Here is a 17961-nt window from a genome sequence, read left to right as displayed (position 1 = left end):
TTTTCTCTTTGTTCCAATCAAAGCCAACATATGGGAATCATAATTAATCATATTTGGAATCCTACATGCACATTGGATCTGATTTGGAGCCTTTACAAACTGGAAATTAGTCAAAATTAGCTTAGTTATCAAACTAGTCAACTAGTTTCCTAATTTGATTTTGACTTTTTGTTTTAGGAAACTATCTCTTATTTTGGTTTTTATTTGTTTATTTCTAGACAAATTAACTTAGAAAAGTTATTATTTTATTTCTTTAATTATAAATTAATTAATTCTTAATTCAAAATAAGGGTATTAATTAATGCTAATAGGTTTAGGAACGTATGTGAAATTCAGCCAACACTTGTTTCCTAATCTCACTGGCCGAATTTTACCTAGTTAATTAGGGTTTATTGTTTTATGACTTTATTCTATTTAAAGGCTTATTTTCAATAAGAAATCAGCTTACATATTATTCATAAAATTATTTGTGAGAAAGAATTCCCTTTTTTCTCTTGGAACACCTAAAACACCATTAGAGAGTGAGTGTTCTAGTTTGACTTATCAATAGGACATCTATCACCTATTGTGGTATCTTTGATATACCAAGGTTTCTAGTCGCAGGTTGATTAGGGGTTAAGGTGACCATAAAAACTTAAACTTAATTTTTCAATTTGGGCTAATATAATACGGGTTTAGGAGCAAATCGACCTAGGTTCGTATCAACATTCCTTTATCCTTACAAATTGTTCATATTTTGACCAAAACCCTTGCCAAAGGATAAGTTTTTACCTTTTCAAGCCAAGATTGGGGTTCATTCCATTCAACTCTCAATCTTGAAGGGGAATGTTAAGGAAAATATCATAAATAAGGAAAAAAATGCTCAAGATGCCAATATTAATAATATTGCCAAAATCAAAGCTAATCAAAATAAAGGCTGTATTCGAAGGACCAATGATCAAGATAAGCCATTTAAAATGGATGAAATCAATCCTCATAAAGTCCTTAATCAAAGGAACACTTATGGAAAACATTCTGCATCTGTAGTACACGATCATATAGGATACTTTACAAATATTGCTCCTATTATGTAGGGGAGATTTGAGTCTCCTTTGTAAATTGTTTCTCTGCATTCTATTAGTTTCCTGATGTATTTATACTTTTCAACATTCTTTGCAAAGCCATAGTGAAAATCACAAATAAAATTCTATAATTCTTCATGGATGGGGATACTTTCCTATTCTTTTTCATTCTAAAGATGATCAACAACATGTTTGTGCCATGGGATTAGTCTCTTTAAAGCCTGGTATCGTTTGGCTTTTATCTTGGTCTACAAGTTATAAACATACTTATTATAAAAGTACCAACGTTCAAGTTTGGGTTTGTTTTTATAATTGAAATTTGGTTTATTGGCACCATAGATTCTAATTGACCTTGATCATGTAATTGGTATACTTTTGCATTTTGACTGTAAAAATTCAAATGGAGTGTCAGGTCATTTTGCTAATGTTTTGATTGATATTGATGTTTCTATGTATCTTACGAATGAGCTGTTACTTGACAACAATGGAAATTCTTTTGAAGTGCAACTTCACTATAAGAATTGTCCATCCTTTCGTTTGGCATGCAATAGTGTTGTTCACAATATTGCTAACTTTAAGAGGGCTGAAAAACATTTGCTTCACTTGGAAGGCAAAACTAATGCTATGAAGGATTCCATCAAGGTAGCTATTGTTAAGCAAATTTATGTGGGCTGGAACTCCTACATCAAAGTCAAGTGAAGCTCTTGATGATATTCAAACATTGAAACTAATGGTTCTTGTTTAGATTACGACAGAATTTTATGAAAATTTGGAGTTAGAGTATAGTGATGGTGATGCTAAACAAAAGAAAAAGGACATTCCAAATGTTGATTCTTGGCAACAGGAGGCTTTCTTCGATTTATGTAGTTACTCCTTCAATTACATTGGGTACTCTAGAAACTATGACAACAAACAAGGTTGTTGTTGTTTTTAATGGTAAGGTTGCTTTGCTTATTCCTCTAGCAATTATGGGCTCTACAATGCTTATTGATGATGGTGGAGGTGGTTCAACTGTTGTTGCTAGCTCTAAAAATAATTAGTAGAAACAGAAGACATGAAAATTTGGTAGGCTCCTTAAGGCAAAAAAGATCTCTATATTTAGAAGTAAATTGCAGGCAAGTGTTTCTAAACCCATTACTAGGGCTTCTTCTAAATATCAAGAATGTGAGTCTTGTACTGAAACTGGAGATGAATGGAAAATAGAAATGCCCAAATAGTCCACTTTGATTATCGTGTTTCTTATCGGCCCAATTTTATCGGTTTAGCTAAACCTTGAGTTCTTTTTCTTTTATTCTGTTTTTGGGAATTTTTGATCTTTTCTAAATCTTGAATTGCTTGCCCTTAATATTGGTAGCACTGCAGTTTCTACATTGTCGGTTCTTGTCTCTAATTTGATTTAGTTAATATTTGTAATTGATGCAGATGATCAACAATTCAGTGATAGTTTCTCATAATCTTACAAAGCTAGTTATCATGTTTATTTCTCATAATCTTACCAAGCTAGTTATCACGTTTATTAATTTAATTTTCTCCATGTCTGCCGTCATTTCCTTTGGAATTCCTTGGCTTATGTTAGGTGATTTCAACTTAATGTTGAGAGCTCAAGAGAAAACAAAGATTCCCTCTTCAAGGATTTCTTGTTTTAAATTCAGAAAGGTCTTAGATGATACAAATTTGAGGCATGTGAAAACCCGAGGTGCCTTTTATACTTAAGGATGAATGGGCACAGTAGCTTACATTTAAAAAAATTAGATAGAGCTCTTTGTGATGCAAGCTGTTCGGACTTTTAGGATTTGATTAGTTGTCATATTTTACCAAAGCATCAATAGGATCATTATCTACTTTTGGTGAAGTTGAGTCATGAGCAGGTTTTTAAATCCACGGCCTTTTCGTTTAAGCAGTTTGAGTCTTTCATCCAGGTTTAATTCATTTGGCAATGACGTTAGGCAATCTCTTATATCTAGCAACACTTTAAGTTGTGTTATAGTGAAGCTAAATTGCGTTGCGTTCTTGGTGCAAAAAGTATTTTCATTCGCTGACAGTAGGGATTGAGTGAACTTGTCATATTCTTGAAGAAATTCAACTTCAAATGCAGATGGAGGGTTTTTTAGAAGACTTGTTTCAGTAGGAAGTTGATTTGCATTATTTTTTTAACACCATGTTATTGAAACAATAGTAAATTTTGAAGGAAAAATGTCGAACAAAATGGCTAGATAATGGGGATTGGAACACTTCTTTGTTTCATAGTGTACTTCATGCTTAAAAGGCAAGCTGGTTAGTAGATACGTTTTGAATTTATGGTGTAGTGACTTTAACTTAGTTTAGATATTTTGATTGCCAAGCAAAAAAAAAAAAAGAAATGTATGAGCACCAAAGTTTGAATAATGTATCTTATAAGGAGGTTTAAAGATCTCTATGTGTAATAAAACTACTTTACAAAGGCCGAACCAATGTTTATATATTTTATATACTTGACTAATTGGCTCCAACTAAGCTATACATGCTCACATACTTTGATTTTTAAATCATATATATATAAATACATATATAAAGAGTGTTAGTGACATATTGAATTGATGGTGAGGATTTTGTCATCATGACCTTCTTTATAAGTTATTCGATCGCTTCAGCTATTAAAATTTAAAAATTTATAAACAACTTAATGTAAATTTAATAATCTACTAAAATTCTAATTGAGGAAAATGAACTTTCAAGGGAAAATAAGCCATAAATGAATTTTAAATGTACACGATTTAAGCAACCCTATGATTAATATAGAAAGTACTAATAGTAAAACCATGAGATTGATATGATATAAGCCTAATTGCATATATTATAACAAATAAATTTATATGAGCTAGACTGGTGAAGAAGGAAGTTTAGTTTTATGCTGTCATTTAGTCCACACCAGCAGTCTACACCAGCAACTATTTAAACTCACTGCTTTATTCATTCTTAGTTCATAATAACTGTAGAAAAACAACCATGTTTTGGGCATTCTTTATTTTTTGATGTTTAAATCTGGCCATCTCTTTTTTGGGATGGATATCAATTTTTTTTTTCTTGGCATTGTAAACAGAACTTAAAGCTCAAGCTGCTAAAATGAAAAAATACCCATGTTCTCTCCACTAGAATCTTTGAATTTTCATAGTTTTTCAACTGGAATTAGTTATTCTTCTTTATTGCTACATCAAATTGGTGTCAGAGCCTTGGATCTAGCCAAGCTTGATGGCCAACTCTGATGCAGGAAGTTACCAAGCTGCTGGAAATGAGCAATCAAACCAAGAAATCTAGGCAACAATCTAAGGACTAGAGCACAAAATTGAAGCTCTCGCTCTTGAATTCCACCAACCCCAACCTCACCAGGCTCCACCCATTCTGTTTCCAACTGACATTGTTGGATAATGAGGCCAAGATGTTGCTTAGCCCCCACCAGCATGCACTTAGCCTCAATTCCCTTAACATTTCAACTCATGAACACCAGAACTCACTGAAGACACTTCGTTTCACCCTCTGACCGAAAACAATTTGGACTCTGATGATGAGATTGAGGCTGCAATTCAGCTAGGGATGCCAAGACAAATTAGACCCATGTATGAAGAACCGCATGTGAGGCACCATTTTGGGATGCCAAACTAGTATGGACAGAACCATGAGACCTCTGAATACAAGATGAAAATTGATATACCTATTTTTTATGGGCATCAAAATATTGAAAACTTTCTAGATTGATTGGAAACTGTTGAAAAATTCTTAGATTATATGAATATTCCTGAGCCATAGCATATGAAATTAGTTGCCTATAAGTTGAGAGGAGGAGCTTCTGCTTGGTGAGATCAGGTTTTGTTAAACTGAATGAGGGAAGGAAAGGATATTCTTAGAACATGGCATATGATGAAATAGTTACTAAAGGTTAGATTTCTCCCTCATGATTATGACCAAATTTTATACTACCAATTCCACCATTGTCAACAAAGATCTAGGACTGTAAATGAGTATGAAGATGAATTTTTCAGGCTTAGCTCTAGGAATAACTTGAATGAACCTGAGAGATAACAAATGCCTAGGTTTGTTTCTGGTTTGAATGGATCCATTTAGAAGAAAGTAGAATGTAGCCCTGTGAGCACACTTAATAAAGCAGTGAATGTGGCCAACATTATAGAAAGACAACAAAACATTCAGGGCAAACAACCTAAAAAATGAAGGCCTCTTTCTTCCTTTTACCTTGAAAAGTCAAAATCACATAACTTCCCTAGCCCTCATTCCACTCCTAATTAAGTCTCCACCAATAATAACCCCAAAACCAACCAGGACCATTATTACAAACCAGCTGGGAAGCTACCAAATCACAACCTGAAACTGTCAAATCCCTATGCAAAACCAATGCCTTACAAGTGTTTTAAGTGTAACTAAGTTGGCCACAGGTCAAGTGATTGTCCATTAAGGAAAATATTGAATATTCAAGAGGAAGTAGATGACTATGAAGAGACTCAAATCACTCCTAATGATGAGAAGGAAGAAGAATTTATGTTTCCTAATGGAGATCCTAGTGAACCACTTGTTTGCATCCTCCAAAAGGTCCTAATATTTGCCAAACAGTCCCTACAAACTCAACAAAATGATATCTTCAAAACTAGGTACACCAATAAAGAAAATATTTTGAAATGATTATAGATAGTGGGAGCTATGAGAATGTGTGTCTCCAAATCCTTAATGAAGGATCTACAACTCCCTATGACAGCCCACCCTCAACCTTACAAAATTGGATGGATTAAAAAAGGGAAGCAAAATGGTCATCAATGAAGTGTGCGCGGTACCCTTTTCTATTGGGAAACACTACAAAGATGAAGTTACATGTGATGTGGTGGACATGGATACATGCCACCTCCTCTTGGGAAGGCCATGGCAATTTGATCGAGATGTACAATATGGAGGCAAGGCAAACACCTATACATTTCAATGGTATCATAAAAAGATAGTCCTCTTGCCATACACTCCAAAACCTCCTCACAATGAACATCTTACCCAATTAGCTGAAACTAAACAACAGCTAACTCCTTTGTTTCCAGCAATCAAGTCATTCCACAACTTCATCTCCCAATTATCTCATGGCTCTCATTATCTTCAGCCCCAAACCTAATGTCTTAGCTATCCCAAAGTCCCTATAGCCACTTCTTAAATAATACCAAGATCTGGCCCATCCTGAATTACCAACAGAGCTTCCACCAATGAAAGATATACAGCATAACATTGATCTCCAACCTGGTGCTAGTATTCCTAACTTACTACATTATTGAATAAGTCCCAAAGATCATGAAATACTCCAAGGAATTGTGGATGATTTGTTGGAGAAGTTGATAAAGGAAAGCCTTAATCCATGTGTTGTCCCAGCTTTGTTAATACCTAGTAAGGACCAAACTTGGTGCATGTATGTCAATAGTAGGGCAATAAACAAAATTATAGTCAAATATCACTTTCCCATTCCTCAACTAAAAGAAATGTTCGACAAATTCAGATGTTCTCAGATTTTCTCAGAGATGGATCTCAATAGTGGCTACCACTAGATTCAAATAAGGTTGGGAGACAAGTGGAAAACGGCATTTAAAACTCAAGAAGGATTGTACGAATGGCTTGTACTGTCATTTGGGTTAAGAAACGCTCCAAGTACATTTATGAGGCTCATGAATCATGTATTCAAACCATTTCGCTTCGTTGTGGTTTACTTTGACAACATACTAATTTTCAGTATGGATGAACAACAACATTTGGGGCATTTAAAACAAGTTTTCTAAGCTCTTAAAGACCACAAATTGTATCTAAACATTAAAAAGTGTGAATTCATGACTGACCAACTACTCTTTTTAGGGTTTATAATCAGTAAGGAAGATATTCACACTGATCCCAATAAGGTACAAGCCATTCTTGAATGGAAGTTCCCCACCACAATAACCAAACTGAGAAATTTTCATGGTTTAATGACTTTCTATCAAAGTTCATCAAGAATTTTAGTACTCTAGTAGCTCCTTTGACTAAATGTTTGAAAAAAGGAAAAGTTAATTGGCAACCAAAACAAGAACAAAGCTTCCAGCTTCTCAAACAATGGCTAACTCAAGCCCCCATGCTAGTTCTACCTAATTTTGACAAGGTTTTCAAAGTAAAGGCTGATGCTTCAAAAATTGACATTGGAGCTGTCTTATCACAGAAAGGTAAACCACTAGAGTATTTTAGTGAGAAGCTTTGTGAAGGTTGATAAAAATGGAGCACTTATGAGCAAGAACTTTATGCTATGATTTGAGCATTAAACCATTGGGAACATTACCTAATTCAAAAGGAGTTCATCTTGCATAGTTACCATCAACCTTTGAAGTATCTTACCTCACAAAAGAAGCTTTTACACCTCCATGCTCGTTGGTTATGATTTCTACATAAGTTTCATTACTCCTTTCAATTCAAGGCTGGCAAACATAATAAAGTTGCAGATGCTCTCAGCCAAAATCCTGTTCTTCTCACAGCTTTACACATTGAGCTCTTGAAATTTAATAATTTACAGGAACTTTATTTTACAGATGCAGATTTTGATGAAATTTAGCAAAAATGCTAAAACTGAGAAAATGCTTAAGATTTCCACATCACTAAAGGCTTGCTTTTCAAAAGGAATCAGCTTTGCATACCACAGACAGCATTTAATTGAAGCATGTTGAAAGTGTTGCTACACATGTTAGCCAAGACAAGACTATCACTCTCCTCACGAATAGATTCTTTTAGCCACATATTAAGCGCGATGCTGCAAAATTTGTTCACCACTATCCAACCTGTCAAATAACAAAAGGAATTTCACAAAACATAGGGCTCTACATCTCAATACCGGTTCCCACCACCATTTGGGAGGATCTTTCCATGTACTTTGTCCTTGATTTACCTATGACACAAAGAAGGTTTGATTCTATATATGTTGTGGTTGACAGGTTCTCAAAAATAGCTCATTTTGTTCCATGTAAGAAAGCTTTAGATGCTAGCTATGTAGCAGAACTTTTCTTCAATGAAATTGTCAGACTTCATGGTGTACCTAAGACCATTACCTCTAATCGTGCTATTAAATTCATCAGTCATTTTTGGAAAATGCTTTGGCTGAAATTAGAACTAAACTCCAGTATAGCAGTTCTTATCACCCTCAAATCAATGGGCAAATAGAGGTGGTAAACCAAACTTTGGGCAACATGCTTCATAGCTTGGCAACTAACAAGTCAAAACAGTGGGATATTTTCCTTCCTCAAGTTGAATTCGCTTACAACAGCATGGTGAATAGAACTATAGGTCTTTCTCCCTTTGCTATTGTCTACACAAAACTGCCGAACCACACAACTGATTTACTTTTTTTGAAGGACTCAACCAATGCTAAAGCAGATAGCTTTGCTGAACAGTATGTGAACTTCCACAAAGAGGTCTAGCTTCACATTTAGAGGGCTAATGAGAAATACAAAGCTGCTGCTGATAGACATCGACATTACAAGGCTTTTGCAGAAGGTGATTTGGTCATAATTTTTCTTCGAAAGGATCGTTTTCCTACTGGCACTTATGGTAAGCTGATGCCAAAGAAATTGGGTCCCTTTTAAATACTTAAAAAGCTTGGAGACAAAGATCTCTTCTACCTTTAATGTTGCTGAATTGTGTCCTTGTCATCCCCCTGATGATGCTCCTACAGCTCTCTGCAATCTCGAGGACGAGCTTTCTTCTGGTGGGGAAGAATTGGCGAAGAAGGAAGTTTAGTTTTATGCTATCATTTAGTCCACACCAGCAACTTGTTTCTACACCAGCAGTCCACATCAGCAGTCCATATCAGCAGCTATTTAAACTCACTGTTTTATTTATTTATTTACTGCATTTTTAGTTCATAATAATTGTCGAAAAATGATCACGTTTTAGGCATTCTTTATTTTTTTTATGTTTAAATCTGGCCATCTCTTTTGGGGATGGATATCAGCTTTTTTTCTTGTCGTTGTAAATAGAACATAAAGCTCAAGCTTCTAAAATGGAAAAATACCCATGTTCTCTCCAAGGGATTCTTCATAGTTTTTAACCTGGAATTAGTTCCTCTTCACTGTTAGCTACCTCAAATACATTCTAACTAGATTGGCACCCCAAAAACACATCCCAACAAGCCAAAACAAACTAGCACAAAAAGAAAGAATCCATACAAAAGGAAAGAGAAACAAACCAACAGAGAAAAAACAAGAACCTGACCGGCCAAACTAGAAAGTAACGCATGAACAAGAAAAATTAATGTAAACAAATGAAAAATGCTAACCCGTGTGTGTTAATTACCTACTTATGTACTGTCCATACATAGCACAAGAAAATTGAAATAGAAATTAAGGCGCAGAAATAACAATTAATGTTTGCCACAATATTTCCTATAAAAACATCATAAATGCATATATATGCACGCCCAAAAATGCAAATATTTCAAGATATCGATCGTAGTTTAGTTTAAATGGTGAACCTAATCGCTTACAAAAATTGTTCACAAGTATATATCTGGACACACATAGAAACTAGCTGCTGTAAAAGTTTCATCTAAAAGCCAGAGAATTTTTTAGGATTACAATTGGATGCTAAAATGTCTAGTTTCACCACCACGATTGAGAGAGAATGTTGAACTAGCCGTCTGATTGCCATACTTTACACTAACCTTGTATTCACCAAGGAAACCATTAAAGCTATATGAACCACGCTCATCAGTTAGTCCCTCAATCTCCCCAGTTTGCCACTCCATGAGGAGCTTGTCCACCACATCACCAGCAGGAAGGTTATGAAAATCGTTATCCGTAAGACACATTTGATAACATCCATTGGGATGATGTGCAGTCCAAAGCATTATACCATTTACAGAAGGATGTGAAAAGCCTTCTCTTAAAACTTCCTCAAGGTATAAAGCCTGTATAGATCATGATGAAAAAGTTGACAGTTAGAAATGGAAGATAACCACTTATAGTTATCAAAAAAACTCTTTGGTCAATTTTGTAAGAACATTACCGGGCCCATTTGTGATATGAGACTGATTTGGATTGTACTGGATTAATCTAAATTTGTTCCAATTGAATTTCGTTAAATTCAAAATAATTGAATTTGATTGGACCAAACTTAAATCAATCTAGTCTAATCGAATCAATTGATGCAGTTCAGAGAGGCCCAGTATAAAATCTTTGTTAGAATCCCATCCCGTCTTAATTTGTTTGATGCTACACTTCTTAAAAAATGTGACATTCTATCGCTAGTTGGACAGCAATGAGGACTGAAAAATAAATGATCAATACATAGGCACCTGTGTTTCCATATCAAATTTTTTGTTGACATCAACTTCTGTTAGCCAAATTGGAAGGTGTAGTGTAGCCAACTTGTCTAGGACTGCCCTTATTAAAGGAGGGTTGGGTCTTGTAAAATGACCTTGTAGGCCAATTCCACCCATTGAAACTCCATTAAGTTTGAGCTCCCTTAGCCTGGAAATGTAAGCATCAACAGTAGAGTGGTAATCAGCACAAGTCTCTACTACATTGAATTCATTCATAAATAAAGTTGCTAATGGATCTGATTGGTGTGCCATCTCAAATAAACGTAAACTAGCATTGGGGCCTAGCCGTTGCTCGTAGAAATCGAAATGAAGCATTTCGTTGTTGACATCCCAGTTTATGAATTCATCTTTGTAATTCTTCATCAGACTTTGAATCCGGAAGTTGATGGCGGATTCTAGATCATGATCGGAAAGGTTTCGCACCCATGGTGGTGCAAACTTTGGATTTTCCCAAAAAATGTTGTGTCCTCTGGAGATGATTTGGTTGGCTCTAACAAATTCCAGCATTTGATCTGGTATGGTGTAGTTGACCTTCCCTGGTTCATGTTCTGTTGCGTTCCACTTGAGTTCATTTTCAAATACTGCTGCATTAAATCTCTTTACAAACCAATTCTGAAGAAAAAAAAATTTTCAAAAATTTATTTTCTTTAGTTTTTAATTCAATAATGCAACATTAATTAAAGTAACATGTTAAATTAATTATACCACTGGCTCAAAAGTTTCTGAACCTATTGACAAAAAGTTATCAGAATTTGTTTATACATTCAATTATACTACCTGATATGGTTGATTTCCCAGAACGGTACTTGCTATTGCTGATCCAAGTGGGAAATCTTTGGAGATTTGCTGAACTTGAACTAGTGCTCCTTCCACTCTATCTCCTTGTTTATCTGATACATGTAAAGTAACCACCCGTTTTCTTTCCTGCATGTGTATGGAAAAGTAAAAACATTTTAAGGGTTTATTCTATAAAATAATTATGGTATGATCAAATATTCTGCAATGTAAGAAGCTCTTCTAAACTATGCACATAGTAGTATATAATTCAATTAAGCTGAAAAACAGAGCCTTTTAACTTCAAAGGAGTAATTTTGGATATTAGGATGAGCATAACGTACTCTTTTAAGTAATTTAAAATGTAGAATATTAAAGACAGTAGAAACTCACTGCATTGATTCTGAGTTGCCTATTTTTTTCCCATTGCTGAGAAGTGAATGGCTGTAAAGAAGCACTAGCAATCTCTATACTGATATCTTTTTCTTCTGCATTCTGCAAATAGAAATTAAAAACCACAAAGGGTACAATGGAACAAGCTTACCCTTTTGAATATTTATGCATGTTTTATTTCAGTTGTAATAAGATATATAATAGCAAGGCAAAAGTAGAGTACCTGATAGTGGAAATAAAGGAGGGAAAAATTGGAAGAAGAAGAAATAACAAATCCACCCTTGAGAAACGACCAACAACCACGTTTCGCAATGACACTCCCAACACATTCATGGAGATCTTCACCTGCTAAGCTTGCCCTTATCAGACTTGAATCTGCTCCCTTGATTTTCACCCAACCTGATAGAAGACCAAATTAGAGGCCCATTAACATTCATATATGAATATTCTGTTAGCTTTGTCACTTTGCCATTTTGGTTCACTTTAAAAAGGTCAATAAGGTCAATAACTAGTTAAAGCCTAGGTAATAGGGTCAGTTGTCTTTGAAATTCTTCGACCCGTGATAAAATCAGAGAAAGATTTGACTTTTGTATAGGAAACATAACTAGAGAAACAATAGACTGTGCCACCCGTGAGATTATGTAGCATGAGAGCTGGCGTATATAATGCACTGTTTGTTGTTGCGATTCGGCCACGTGGCTGAACCAAAGCTTGATTTTTTAGGACTCCTCCATGGTATAAGGGTGCCTCTGGTCTCGCTTGACACTGTCATGTAAAAATTAAGGTCTATAGAAATTAAAATCCGATTCTTAGACCCATCTCAAACTAATGACAACCTTAATATGGTCAGCGTTAATGTAAATGTAATCATAACCTAATTTTTAAAAGCTTAAGGGTTTGGAAAGAATAATAATTCAATTTCATATTAATTCAATTATTATAGAGATATATAAAGTCTATTCAAAATTTTAGTTTTTATCAAAAAAGTACATGTGATAATTTACAACGAATCACCCAACCTACAATGGGGGTGTGGAGAGTATTAAAGTAACAAACAGGTAATATTGCTTCACTTTCCAAAAAAACTTAACCAAAAGCCTAAGCTTCCAAGGAAATCAATCTTTATATATGCATGGATTAATTGTAAGACTTGTTTGGCATGTATACTTTGAAACAAGATCGCCCAAATACTGAAACATCAAACTTGAAAATTTTGAACATTATTTTTCAATTTTTTCTTTCATTTTTATTTAATGAAGTACTAGAGATAGATCAACTACTTTGCATCATTAGTATAAATCCGAAATATTTCAGTTGCCATTGCCAATGTCCAATGGTATTACCTCAGTATAAGCAGAAGAATCATACAGCATACCATCTGCAATAAACAATATTCCAGGAAACTAACCTTGATTGAAAACCTTAAAGAAAGAGAGATATTAGAGGGAGAAAGAGGGAGAAGCCAGCGTACCCGAAGGAGCGACCAAGACAATATGCAAAAGAGAAAAGAGAAGCAAGATTAAGAAACCTAAGGAGATGGAATTCTTGTTCATTTGCTGGGATTTGTTAACTGCGCCGACCACCTGCTACCATTCAATGGGAAACACCCACAATGTTTGAAAGAGCTTATAAGAGCTGCACACGTTCACTTTTTCAACAAATCAACTGGGAGACACAGAGAGATCGAGTTCACGTGCAAAGAAAGAGCTCGGTTATCAAATTATTTTTAAACCCATGAGATTCCCACATCGGTGTCTTTTTGTTTTCTTATACCGAGTTTTTAGCCATATTATTTAATTTAACTTCAAAAAGAAAATAACAAGTTACATGTGGTAAATTTATCTTATTTAATAATGTCAAAAATTGTAAATTAATATAAAATCTTGTAATAAAAGCTTTAATCTATATAAATTGAAGCAAGAACAATTTTGGTAAAACTTAGTTGAAATGAAAACATAATGAAGCAGCGAATGGAGGAGCGGTATAAAATACACCCTGTCCATTGAGACCAACCACCATCCACCGAAAAAAATAATAAAAATACAATATATAATGCAAATATAAAATACCACATATTTTTTATATCAATATATTATATAAAATACAATATATTTATAAATTACAATTTGTATATCTGTTATAAATATATATTTAATTAAAAAATATGTAAAACTAAGTATAGATTTGTATATTTAAATAAAAATATGTAAAAAAAAAAAAAACTAAATAATAATAAAATACACAAGTTACGTATGGGTTAGGGAATAGAATCCTGGGAAAAGCTTTTTTCCTCGTTCATGGCTTAAAAATTCAAAAATATCTTTGTAAATTTTGCAATATTTTTATTTTTCAGTATATGGAAAATAAATTTAGCTCCCGAATAGAAAAAGAGTATAACTTTTATAATATCCATGAAATTTTTTCATAATTCTCCATAATTTTACTGAAACTTTTTATTCAAATATCCGTATTAATTCCTTTATAATTTTGTTAAAAAATTAAATAACTTTAATAAAATATCTTACAATTCTATAGAATTTTTGAAAATATCTATTAAATTTAATTTTTTAATTTTTTAACAAAAATTTATAAATATTAATGATGTTTAGTAAAACTTTTTGCTAGATTAGCGTTATTGATTTTATATATATATATATATATATACCTTTTAATTGCCTAAAAAAATTAACAAATAAAAAAAAATTCAGTTTTAATAAAAATGTTCAAAATTACACATGACAAGTTTATATATCCCATTTTTAGAAAAAAAAAATAGTATGATAAAGTCACAAGTCTACTTACCCTTGATTATATATATTTTTTATAATAATAAATTTAATATTTGTATAAATATTCTAAAATAAAATAAAAATTAGAATGAAAACGAAAACTAAAAAATATGCAGAAAATATATTCTTTGTAGACTTAACCATTAGAGAATAATAATTACGCATAAATTATCATAAAAAAATGAAGATTTCTTTTTATATTTTCGTGAAATGTCAACATATGTCTATGCAAAATCAACTTTATCAGTTTGAGAGGTAAGATTTGAGAGTTGAGAACTATTGAAGTTAGGCACGAAAATTTGCCCTGTACAACCCGAAAATGGCGGCCCACGGCACCTAATGGGAAAATTTTTCCCCAAGAAATCAGGATTATGGGGTGGGCTAGGGGCAAAATTTTAAGGCCCGAATCGGGGTCGGGCCGGGACCGGAGAATAAAAACCTCGGCTTGATATATATATTTATTTTTTATATACATTTTCATTTATGTAAATGAATGAATATTGATACATCATATTTTGTCTTCTTATAAACCCTAACAGAGCTGCCTAGCTTCACCTCCCTCAACTCAACCTCCTCGACCATCACCTTCATAGCCCTCATGAACAACTGTTACCAGCCACAAACAACCTTGCCAACTGGGGCCCACTCAACTCAACTCTCTCAACCTCTCAAGCTAATGTGTGTTATATAATATAAGATTGAAATTAAGCATCTATTTATAATGCTTTCTAGGAGTGAAACTAATGGGCCGGGCTTTAGGAGAAAAGGCTGGACCCCCACAATTCTCCCCCTCCAGCCGCATTTTAAAAACTTGATGGTCACCTACCATATAAACCAGCTATGTCTCTATACAGCTTCAACTTCTCTGGCATGACAACCTTTGTAAACATATCTGCTGAATTCTCCTTTGTGTGAATCTTTACAAATCTGAACAATTTATGCTTAGTCACGTCGCGTATCCAATGATAGCGGATATCAATATGCTTTATTCGAGAATGATACATTGAATTCTTGCTCAAATCCATAGCACTCTGACTGTCACAATGTATCTTATAATCGTTCTGCTTGATGTCCAGTTCATGGAGCAAATGCTTTAACCACAACATCTCCTTACTGGCTTTTACTACGGCAACGTACTCTACTTCTGTAGTAAATAAAGCTACACAATTTTGCAATCTTGACTATCATGACACAACTCCTCCAATAAAAATGAAAATATAACCTGAAGTAGATTTCCTACTATCAAGGTCCAGCCATATCTGCATCTGTATAGCCTTATAGAATTGGATCACCTCTCCTATAACATAAGCATACTTTGGATGTACCTTTAAGATAACTTTGGATGTACCTTTAAGATACCTGAGAATCCACTTAACTGCTTCTTAGTGGTCCTTTCTAGGATTTGAAAGAAATTTGCTCACGGTACCAACTGCATGAGCAATATCTGATCTGGTACACACCATTGCATACATCAAACTTCCCACCGCTACAGAATAAGGCTCTGAAGCCTTCCCCTCTATCTCTGCTCTAGATGAAGGGCACAATCTCTTACTCAACTTGAAATGATTTATGTGAATCTTCATCAATCTTAACAATATATGCTTAGTCACGTCGCATATCCAATGATAGCGGATATCAATATGCTTTGTTCAAAAATGATACATTGAATTCTTGCTCAAATCCATAGCACTCTGATTGTCACAATGTATCTTATAGTCGTTCTGCTTGATGCCTAGTTCATGGAGCAAACACTTTAACTACAACATCTCCTTACTGGCTTTTACTGTGGCAACGTACTCTACTTCTGTCGTAAATAAAGCTACACAATTTTGCAATCTTGACTGCCATGACACAACTCCTCCAACAAAAGTGAAAATATAACCTGAAGTAGATTTCCTATTATCAAAGTCTCCGGCCATATCTGCATCTGTATAGCCTTGTAGAATTAGATCACCTCTCCTGTAATATAAGCATACTTTGGATGTACCTTTAATATACCTGAGAATCCACTTAACCGCTTCTTAGTGTTCCTTTCCAGGATTTGAAAGAAATTTGCTCACGGTAGCAATTGCTTGAGCAATATCTGGTTTGGTACATACCATTGCATACATTAGACTTTTCACCACTAAAGAATAAGGGTTTGAAGCCATCTCCTCTATCTCTACTCTAGATGAAGGGCACGATCTCTTGCTCAACTTGAAATGGTTTGCTAGTGGAATGCTAACTGGTTTGGCCTTATCCATGCTGAATATTTTTATCATTCTTTCGACATACTTCTCCTAAGATAGCCATAACGTGTAATTCTTTCTATCTCGAACTATTTGCGTTCCTAAAACTTGTTGAGCAGGTCCCAAGTCTTTCATATCAAATGACTTAGAAAGTTCCTTCTTCAGCTGACTAATTTTCATTACATCTTATCCGACGATCAACATGTCATCAACATACAACAAAAGTATAATGAAGTTTCCATCCGAAAATCTCTGAATATAGACACACTAGTACGCATCACTCTTCTTATATCCTTGACTCACCATAAAAGAGTTAAACTTCTTATATCACTCTCTAGATGCTTACTTGAGGCCATACGAGCTCTTCTTTAACTTGCAAACGAGGTTCTCTTTCTCTAAAATCTTAAAACGTTCTCGCTACTCCATATAAATCTTCTCATGTAAATCACCATGAAGGAATACTGTTTTCACATCCATCTGCTCAAGTTCTAGGTCTAAACAGACTACTAAACTAAGTATAACTCGTATCAAAGTCATTTTCACTACTGGTAAGAAAATCTCATCAAAGACAATTCCTTTCTACTGAAGAAAACCTTTGACGACCAATCGAGCTTTATGCTTCACCACCCGTCTGTTGCCATCTTTCTTGAGCTTGAATGCCCATTTGTTCATCAGTGCCTTTTTTTCCTTTTTGAAGCTCAACCAACTCATAAGTATGGTTCTTCTGTAAAGACTTCATCTCATCTTGCATTGTATGTAGTCATTTTTATTTGTCTTGATGAGAATTAGCTTCTTGAAAATTCTTTAACTCCCCCTCTTCAGTAAGCATAATATACTAAGATTCTGAATATCTCTTTGATGGAATACTTCATTGTTCATATCTTCGGAAAGGTGTACCATTATTTGACTGTTGTGATGGTCCTGCAAATTCTGGTGTTTGAGAATCTCCATGCTCAATATTCTTTTCCCTCTCCTATTCTGCTTCTAGTAATTCTCTGTGCACCTCATCGTCATCTGTAGCAGGTTATACTAGTGTTGGATCAGGATTAAAATTATAGGCAACGGTACTAGAAGACTTCATTAGCTTCTCAATGTCTTCTATAGTCTGGTTTCATGGAATATGACATCCCTGCTTCTAATAACCTTCTTTGCTTTTGGATCACACAATCTATATCTGAATTCTTCATCTCCATATCCAGTAAAGATGCATGGAGTAGTCCTTGTATCAAGCTTATGTCTAAGCTCCTTAGATACATGTGCAAAGGCTAAACATCCAAATACTCTTAAATGAGAGTATGAGGGATTCTTACCAAACCATATTTTTTTCGGAGTTTCAAAATTTAAAGGTACTGATGGTGATCTGTTAA

The 17961-nt window shown here is 34.3% G+C and overlaps 1 protein-coding gene across 4 annotated transcripts; it reads right to left on the bottom strand.

The window, feature by feature from the left end:
- Positions 1-9520: 9520 nt before the first annotated feature.
- On the bottom strand, positions 9521-13308 carry LOC107433061 (endo-1,4-beta-xylanase 5). 4 transcript variants are annotated; one of them, XM_048464855.2, is made up of 8 exons: positions 13049-13308; positions 12921-12955; positions 12183-12342; positions 11801-11976; positions 11578-11679; positions 11188-11334; positions 10384-11022; positions 9521-9996 (listed from the first exon to the last, which is right to left on the bottom strand). In XM_048464855.2, exons 1-8 carry the CDS (start codon positions 13128-13130, stop codon positions 9661-9663), a joined length of 1677 nt encoding a protein of 558 aa, XP_048320812.2. In that variant the 5' UTR covers positions 13131-13308; the 3' UTR covers positions 9521-9660. The 4 variants fall into 4 exon arrangements, with proteins under 4 accessions (XP_048320812.2, XP_048320813.2, XP_048320814.2 ...); XM_048464856.2 differs by having other exon boundaries at positions 12921-12998; positions 13106-13308; XM_048464857.2 differs by lacking the exon at positions 12921-12955 and having other exon boundaries at positions 13049-13307.
- Between the last annotated feature and the right edge of the window lie 4653 nt (positions 13309-17961).

Source organism: Ziziphus jujuba, chromosome 11 (genome assembly GCF_031755915.1).
Source record: "Ziziphus jujuba cultivar Dongzao chromosome 11, ASM3175591v1".
Taxonomy (NCBI): domain Eukaryota; kingdom Viridiplantae; phylum Streptophyta; class Magnoliopsida; order Rosales; family Rhamnaceae; genus Ziziphus; species Ziziphus jujuba.
Note: the sequence above shows the minus strand (reverse complement) of the source record. Positions and strands in the feature narration are given on the sequence as shown.